This window comes from Salvelinus sp. IW2-2015, linkage group LG2 (assembly GCF_002910315.2).
Source record: "Salvelinus sp. IW2-2015 linkage group LG2, ASM291031v2, whole genome shotgun sequence".
NCBI lineage: Eukaryota > Metazoa > Chordata > Actinopteri > Salmoniformes > Salmonidae > Salvelinus > Salvelinus sp. IW2-2015.
In genome coordinates this window covers 26,786,426-26,795,964 of record NC_036839.1, presented here as the reverse complement: position 1 = coordinate 26,795,964, position 9,539 = coordinate 26,786,426, and the positions used below count along the sequence as shown (strand labels likewise).

Below are 9,539 nucleotides of genomic sequence, written 5' to 3'. Positions count from 1 at the left end.
GGTTAACATTTGGTTACCTGTTCAGGAGTCTTATGGCTTGGGGGTAAAAACTGTTGAGAGGCCTTTTGTCCTAGACTTGGCACTCCGGTACCGCTTGCCATGCGGTAGTAGAGAGAACAGTCTATGACTGGTGTGGCTGGGGTCTTTGACAATTTTTAAGGCCTTCCTCTGACACCGCCTGGTGTAGAGGTCCTGGATGGCAGGCAGCTTTGCCCCAGTGATGTACTGGGCCATACGCACTACCCTCTGAAGTGCATTGCGGTCGGAGGCCGAGCAATTGCCATACCAGGCAGTGATGCAACCGGTCAGGATGCTCTCGATGTTGCAGCTGTAGAACCTTTTGAGGATCTCAGGACCCATGCCAAATCTTTTTAGTTTCCTGAGGGGGAATAGGCTTTGTCGTGCCCTCTTCACGACTGTCTTGGTGTGTTTGGACCAAACTAGTTTGTTGTTGATGTGGACACCAAGGAATTTGAAGCTCTCAACCTGCTCCACTACAGCCGCGTCGATGAGAATGGGGACGTGCTCGGTGCTCCTTTTCCTGTAGTCCACAATCATCTCCTTAGTCTTGGTTACGTTGAGGGATATGTTGTTATTCTGCACCACCCGGCCAGGTCTCGACTCCTCCCTATAGACTGTCTCGTCCTGTGTCGGGGATCAGGCCAGGTCAGGAAGTCCAGGGTCCAGTTGCAGAGGGAGGTGTTTAGTCCCAGGTTCCTTAGCTTGGTGATGAGCTTTGAGGGTACTATGGTGTTGAAAGCTGAGCTGTAGTCAATGAACAGCATTCTCACATAGGTGTTCCTTTTGTCCAGGTGGGAAAGGGCAGTGTGGAGTGCTAGATAGATATTGCATCATCTGTGGATCTGTTTGGGCGGTATGCAAATTGGAGTGGGTCTAGGGTTTCTGTTGATAATGGTGTTCATGTGAGCCATTACCAGCCTTTCAAAGCACTTCATGGCTACGGACGTGAGTGCTACGGGTCTGTAGTCATTTAGACAGGTTGCCTTTGTGTTCTTGGGCACAGGGACTATGGTGGTCTGCTTGAAGCATGTTGGTATTACAGACTCAATCAGGGACATGTTGAACATGTCAGTGAAGACACCTGCCAGTTGGTCAGCACATGCCCGGAGCACACGTCCTGGTAATCCGTAGCCTTGTGTATGTTGACCTGTTTAAAGGTCTTACTCACGTCGGCTACGGGAGCGTGATCACACAGTCATCCGGAACAGCTGATGCTCTCATGCATGCCTCATTGTTGCTTGCCTCGAAGCGAGCATAGAAGTGATTTAGCTCATCTGGTAGGCTCGTGTCACTGGCAGCTCGTGGCTGGGCTTCCCTTTGTAGTCTGTAATAGTTTGCAAGCCCTGCCACGGACTATTTGCATTGTGTGCCCCCCCCCCAACCCCTCTTTTACGCTGCTGCTGCTCTCTGTTTATCTTACATGCATAGTCACTTTAACTATACATTCATGTACATACTACCTAAATTGGCCCGACCAACCCGCACATTGGCTAACTGGGCTATCTGCATTGTGTCCCGCAACCCGCCAACCCCTCTTTTTATGCTTCTGCTACTCTCTGTTCATCATATATGCATAGTCACTTTAACGATACCTACATGTACATACTACCTCAATAAGCCTGACTAACAGGTGTCTGTATATAGCCTTGCTACTCTTTTTTCAAATGTCTTCTTACTGTTGTTTTATTTCTTTACTTACACACACACACACACACACACACATACCTTCTTTTTTTCGCACTATTGGTTAGAGCCTGTAAGTAAGCATTTCACTGTAAGGTCTACACATGTTGTATTCGGCGCACGAGACAAATAAACTTTGATTTGATTTGAAAAGCTTCCAAGTTCTTCAGCATACACGAAATGGTCCACCCACACAGACACTGTGGTGAAGAAGGCACAACAGCGCCTCTTCAACTTTAGCAGGCTGAAGAAATTCGTCTTGGCCCCTAAGACCCTCACAAACTTTTACACATGCACCATTGAGAGCATCCTGTCGGGCTGTATCACCGCCTGGTACGGCAACCGCACCGCCCGCAACCACAGGGCTCTCCATAGGGTGGTGCGGTCTTCCCAGTGCATCACCGGGGGCACACTGTCTGCCCTCCAGGACACCTACAGCACCCGATGTCACAGGAAGGCCCAAAAAATAATAAAACACATAAACCACCCGAGCTACGGCCTGTTCACCCCGCTATCATCCAGAAAGCGAGGTCAGTACAGACACATCAAAGCTAGGACCGAGGCTGTAATCGCTGCCACAGGTGCTTCAACAAAGTACTGAGTAAAGGGTCTATTTTCAATACATTTGCAATTTTAGTGTATTGTGTGTAGATTGATAATTGGATTTATAAAAAAAAAATCAATTTTAGAATAAAGCTGTAACCAAACCAAATGTGAAAAAGTCAAGGGGTCTGAATACTTTCTGAAGGCACTGTATGGGGTCTCTACGGAGCCAGTAAAACACTCACGTCCATGAACTCCACATTGGCCTTCGGTCCCGTTGCCTCGTTCAGGATCTTGATGGCCACTGGGATCTTCACAGTCTCACCCTCCGGGACCCAGATACCCTGAGGAGGGAGAAGAGATGAGGGGGGAGAGGAAAGGTAAGTTAGAGGGGGAGAAGAGGGTGAAGAAAGGAGGAGTGAGTTAGAAGGGATGACAGAAGAGGAGAGAGGGAGGTGGGGGGGGGCAGGAGAGGTGAGTTAGATAGAGGGAACAGGAAAAATGTGTTTTAAAAAAGGGGGAGGAGAGCTGAGTTAGACGGCAGCTGAATCACACAGTCGGAAACTGTTTTCTCTAGACATAGTTCCGACCTCTACACTGTGAGACATAGTTCAGACCTCTACACTGTGAGACATAGTNCTGTCTGTCTGTCTGTCTGTCTGTCTGTCTGTCTGTCTGTCTGTCTGTCTGTCTGTCTGTCTGTCTGTCTGTCTGTCTGTCTGTCTGTCTGTCTGCAGGCAGAGTTTACAGTGAGCTAGCGCTAGCCCAGGACAGTTTTCAGGCCTCCCTCTCACAGTAGGTATTAGCCACAGTGCTGTTCGTGACTCAAATATGAACACAAGTCATGGCTATCAGTATACTGAAACTTAATAGCAGGTTCTCTATTCATGTTATTTCACAGCAAATCTTATAACTAATCTATTTCACACGCAGTGGTAATGAATACTTGTATATGCAGCTATGCAGACTTAGCAGCAGGGTTGGGATTCATTCCACAAATTCAACTCTAATTACATTTTCTCTCCCTGTAAATGTCATTTAATTCAATTCAAATTTCAGGTCAATCTTTGAATTCAAAGATAATTCAATTAATCTCAATTCCAATGGTAGGTAAATTCCAAGAATTCAATTGCCAATTCAATATTAATAACTTGAAGATTRTTGAAATTTGAATTGAATTCAACATAAATGATCCAATTCAAGAATTGAATTGAAATGTCTAATTACATGGAATTGACTCCAACTCTGCTTGGCAGTGGATCATATCCTAGCCATTTACAACCAGATATGGTACCTGGTCAAAAGTACCGAGCTACATAGGGATTAGGGTGCCATTTGGGACCAAGCCATYCTTTACCTAACCTATCCATTCATTGTGATCAGTCGAGGAGGTAGAGAGTCCCAAATTCAGACAAAATGCTTCCTGGTTTGGTCGAGTTGAGCTCTACAGCATGGCAGACTGGGTAATTCATTGAGATGGATGTCTGTACGGAGGATGAAAAATGAGGTCTCCAATCTGCTCCCCACTCTGTGGAGGGAGGAGATTGTGTATGGATGGAGGAGTGTGTGTGTTTGTSAAATCAAATCAAATCTAATTGTAATAGTGTCAACACATATTTTGCAGATCTTATCACAGGTGTACCAAAATGCTTATGTTTGTAGCTCCAACAGTGCAGTAATACCTAACAATAAAAAACAATACACACAAATTAAATTAAATTAAATAAAGAAATGAAGAAATATCAGAATGAGCAACATCAGAATCCAGAATATAAATATATACTGGAAATAATGGTGTGAAATAGACAGTATGGACAGTATATGAATAGAAAAGGTTTGTACAGCAGTAGTTATATAGGATCATCCTTGACTAGAATACAGTATAWACAGTACATATGAAGTGGGTAAAAGAGTGTATAAACATTTTCAAAGTGACCAGTGTTTAATGACTATGTACATTCTAGATGGTAGCGGAGTGAACAGGAATTGCCTCGGGTGGCTGAGGTCCTTGATTATCTCCTTGGGCTATGACACCGGGTGCTGTATATGTTCTGGAGGGCAGGCAGTGTGCCCCCGGTGATGCGGTGGACTGACCGCACCACCCGCTGGAGGAGAGCCTTGTAGCTGCGGATAGTGTAATTGCAGTGCCAGGCGGTGATACACCCCAACAGGATTCTCTCAATGGTGCATCTGTAGAAGTTTGTCAGGGTCTTAGGAGCCAAGACGAATTTCTTCAGCCTCCTGAGGTTGAAGAACTAGAGCGGTTTTCTGCTGAACAGTGGGCCAAATTGCCAGTAGAAAGGTGCAGCAAGCTCATTGATTGMTACAAGAAGCATTTGTTGGCAGTTATCTTTGCCAAAGGCCGTGCAATCAAGTTCTAGTTCTGAGGTGCCAATAATTTTGTCCATGCCATTTGTCTGTATTTTCTAAATTAAAATGGTAAACTTAARTTTCCAAAAATACATTTGTTCTGCAATGATGAAAATCCAATAACACGATGCGGAGACCAATAAATTTTTTCAATTTCAAGAAATAGAGAATTAGTCAAGAAAAGTGCAAGGGTGACAATATACAACTGTACATGTAAACAGTCGTAATAGTGACCAGTAGCAGGATAAATAGATAAATACTAATGGTAATGGCAATCAATAATCAATGAACGGCAACATAATGGTAGTAATACATCTAATCAATCATTATTTTAGCAGCAGCGTAGAAGTGAGGGTGTGTGTGTGTAAGTGTGTGGTGTAAGTAACGAATGTGTGAGTGAGGGTGAATGTAAGTGTGTGTATGCGAGTATGTGTGTGTGCGTGTGAGTAAGAGTGACAGTGAAGGTATGTGTGCCTGAGTGGGTAGAGACCTCTCGATGGGCATAGAGTCAGTGTGGATAGTCTGTGGAAGAGGAACAGCAGCAGATGTTAGCCATTTAACAGTGTTACGGCCAGGGGATAGAAGCTGTTCAGGAGTCTGTTGGTCTGAGCCTTGATGCACCGGTACCGCCTGCCAGACGGGAGTGTGGACAACAGTCCATGTCGCGAGTGTCTGGAGTCTTAGGCAATTTTTCTCGCAAACCATTTCTGTATAGACCTCGCTTTAATGCACGAAGGCATTGTAATGCTGAAACAGGAAATGGCCTTCCCCAAACTGTTGCCACAAAGTTGGAAGCACAGAATCGTCTAGAATGCCATTGTATGCTGTAGCGTTAAGATGTCCCTTCACTGAAAGTAAGGGGCCAAGCCCGAACCATGAAAAACAGCCCCAGACCAATAATCCTCTTCCACCAAACTTTACAGTTTTACAGGCAATATTCATTGGGTTGTCCTGGTATCCACCAAACCCAGATTAGTCCGCCAGACTGTCAGATGGTAAAGCATGATTCATCACTCCAGAGAACACGTTTCCACTGCTCCAGAGTTCAATGGCAGCGAGCTTTACACCACTCCAGCCGACACATGGCATTGCGCATGGTGATCTTGGGCTTGTGAACGGCTGCACGGCCATGGAAACCCATTTCATGAAGCTCCCGATGAACAGTTCTTGTGCTTCCAGAGGCAGTTAGGAACTTGGTAGTGAGTGTTGCAACCGAGGACAGACCATTTTTACACRCTACACGCTTCAGCATTAGCGGTCCCGTTCTGTGAGCTTGTGTGGCCTACCACTTCGCGGCTTGGCCGTTGTTGCTCCTAGACGTTACCACTTCACAATAACAGCACTTACAGTTGACCGGGGCACCTCTAGCAGGGCAGACATTTTACGAACYAATCTCCATTCTACTGCCAATCTTTGTCTATGGAGATTGCATAGCGGTATGCTTGATTTTATACACCTGTCAGCAATGGGTGTGACTGAAATAGCCAAATCCACAAATTTGAAGGGATGTCCACATACTTTTGTATACATTGTGTACGTCCTAGATGGCTGAGAGCTGCCCCCAGTGATGCGCTGGGCCGGCCACACCATMCTCTGTATGGCCTTCCGGTAGCGRGCAGTGCAGTTGCCATACCAGATGGTGATACAACCAGTCAGGATGCTCTCGATGGTGCAGCTGTAAAAATTCATGAGGATCTGAGGGGCCACGCCTAATTATTTCAGCCTCCTGAGGGAGAATAGGTGCACTGTGACTTCTTCACAACTATCCTGCGTCAACTCMTTGATCTTGTTGATGTGATGGAGAGGTTGTTGTCCTGACACCACACTGCCAGGTCTCTGACTTCCTCCCCGTAGGTTTTCTCATCACTGTTGGTGATCAGTCCTACCACCTTTGTGTCGTCAGCAATCTTGATGATGGAGTTGGAGTCATGGGTGGCCACACAGTGGTGGATAAACAGGGAGTACAGGGGGGGCTAAGCATACACCACTGGGGGGCCCCCGTGTTGAGGATCAGCGTGTCGGAGGTCTCGTTACATACTCTCACATTGGCCCGGCATGAAGTCCAGGATCCAGTTGCAGAGGGAAGTGTTCAGTCCCAGGGTCCCGACCTTGKTGACGAGAGGGAACTATGTTGTTGAAYGGCATTCTCACATAGGTATTGCTCTTGTTCAGGTGAGAGAGGGCAGTGTGGAGTGCAATTGAGATTGCATCATCTGTAGATATGTTGGGGCAGTATAGAAATTGGAGTGGGTCCAGGGTGTCTGGGATGATGGAATTGATGTGTGCCATGACCAGCCTTTCAAAGCACTTCATGGTTACAGATCTGAGTGCTACAGTGACAGTAGTGCTGTAGTCATTATGGCAGGTAGCCTCAGAGTTCTTGGGAACAGAAATGATGGGGGTCAGCTTGAGACGTGGGGATTACAGACTGGTACAARGAGAGGTTGAAAATGACAGTGAAGATGCCTGCCAGCTGGGCTGTGCATGCTCTGAGAACGTACCCTGGAATACCGTCCTGCCCCGCGGCCTTGCGAGTGTTGACTAGATTAAAAGCCTTATTCACATCAGCCTCAGAAAACGGGATCACCTATTCCTCTGGGATGGCTGGGGCCCTCATGCACTTGTCGAAGTGTTGAGTTCGTCTAGTAGAGAGGCATCCTTTGTAATCCTTAATGGACTGTAGCTCCTGCCACACGCGTCGGACATCGGAGCCGGTGTAAWAGGATTCCACCTTGTTCCTATATTGTCCTTTGGCCTGTTTGATGGCTTGCCGGAGGTCGTAGTGGAACTTCTTGTGCGCGTTTGTGTCCTCAGCCATAGCCTCAGGGTCTGCTGCGATAGTCCTGTTTGTGGTCCTCAATGTTAATCCAGGGTTTTTGATTGGGGAAGCAGCATACCTTCACTGTGGGGACAACGTCGACGATGCATTTTCTGATGAAGCCGGTGACGGAGGTGGTTAGTTCGTCAATGCTATTGGCGGAGTCCTGGAACATATTCCAGTCAGTGCTAGCAAAGCAGTCCTRCATAGCCTCTGCTTCGGTGCACCATTCTCTATGGAGCGCGTCACATGTACTTCCTGTTTGAGCTTCTGTTTGTAAACAGGAAGCAGGAGTATAGTAATGGTTATACAGTAATGGTGGTTTTGTTCACATTTATGGACTAGGTGCAATACAGTAGAACACTGCCTATAGAAGTAGAGCAACAAGATGCTCGTTAATTTAACACGGTGTGATGTGGTATTGTATTTGTGTTGCTTTGAAGCCTTGTTCAGAGTGAGTTCCATGTGAGTGGGTCCAGGGTTGATGGTATTTTTGTGTAGAACATCCGTTTCAAAGAAGTTCTCATGTTCTATACCGTAACAAAGGAAAGGAGGGAGAGAGAAGGGAGAGTAGGGAGAGAAAGAGAGGGAGAGAGGGAGAGAGAGAGAGAGAGGGATAAGTGAGATGAGAATGGACAGAGAGAGAAGGGAGAAAGGTCACAGAGGAGGGACAGAGAAAGAGAGAGAGAGTGTGGAGAGGAGAGAGTAGGAAGAGAGGAGAGGGTTAGAGGGAGAGAGGAGGGAGGTAGAAGATGAGGGAGGTAGAAATAACAAAAGAGGAGGGAGAGAGGAGAGGGAGAATAGGAGGAAGAGAGGAGGGAGAGAGGAAGGAAGAAGAGGAGGGAGAAAGGAGGGAGAAAGGAAGGAAGGAAGGAGAAAGGGGGGAGAAAGGCCTCAGAGGAGAAAGTGATTTGTTTGAGCTGGAGATGATGCTCTCTACCTCCTCTCCTCTCTGTCGGTCTATTCCCTAAGCTCTCTCTGTGTTCTCATAGCCCCGGGCCCCAGCCACCAGTGGCCCTACACACATCACAGAACACATCATAGACTACATCACATACCATTAAGCACAAGGCTGTTATTACAGCTCTTCATAGAGCAGTAAGTGACGTCTTTTTCACTAAGGCTACTAGGATGTAGGATCCAGTTCACTCCTGTTTTCTTTAATTATTCCTTCAATCAATCAATCATTCAATATCTTTATTGTCCCAATTGGGAAATTTGTTCCGCAGTAGGAGTTCAACAATAAAAACAAAATTAAAAACAGTGACAACCATACAACAGATATACACATAAGATAAATAATGAGATCGGTAACATGAGATCCATTGTGAAAATGTTTGACCAATAATGAACTCTATAACTGAAACGTCAAACCAATCAATCTGTGTCTTATTGAGGTTCTCTAAATTCTGTCTGTGTCCCAAGGCACCCTATTCCCTATATTTTGATGAGACCAATGGAAGCTGTTTCTATGATCCACATCTCAGGAGGCCCTTACCTTTGTCCTGTGTGTGTGTGTGTGTGTGTGTGTGTGTATGTGTTCACACGCCATACCTCTGTCTCAAGGAAGCGTCGCAGGGCTCTCTTCTTCTTGATGCTCTTCCTGCGGACAGACACGGCTACACTCAGAGCCACAATGACCACGACGAAGAGGCCCCCTATCACCCCGGCAGCAATCAGGGGAGTCCTGAGGGAGAGGAGGGAGAGAGATGTGAGATAGGGCCACAGTACTGGATACTAGTTACCAAACCTTCTTATTTGTTTTCTTTCTAATCATTTAGCTGCGCTTGATTGAGCTACTATTGTCTGGTAAAGTGGAACCGATGGGATCATTTATCCATCTGGCAGTCCAAGCAGGCTTAATCAAATGCTCAAAATATTTGATAGAAAACAAATACTATTTAAACCCAGGTCTGATAARCACTTACTCCAGAGGTCACAACAGACKTGGCTAACCAGAATTAGGACAATTCTTACTTAGCTTACAACCTTTGACAAAATACATGATCTAACATCTCCAAGTGTCCTGTTACAAAGTTAGGCAGTAAGTTCAAAGAAGAAGGGAAGGAAATGAAAGTCAGGAGAAGACAACATGTTCTGCTGC

General features: G+C 46.1%; 1 protein-coding gene across 1 annotated transcript in view; it reads right to left on the bottom strand.

Moving 5' to 3' along the window:
- The window catches only part of erbb4b (erb-b2 receptor tyrosine kinase 4b), a 627,991-nt gene that overhangs the window by 79,598 nt on the left and 538,854 nt on the right, over positions 1–9,539 (bottom strand). The window contains 5 exon segments of the mRNA XM_070446280.1: positions 2,493–2,591; positions 5,187–5,247; positions 6,155–6,292; positions 6,439–6,590; positions 8,990–9,122. Of these exon segments, the coding sequence (XP_070302381.1) occupies positions 2,493–2,591; positions 5,187–5,247; positions 6,155–6,292; positions 6,439–6,590; positions 8,990–9,122 (583 nt within the window).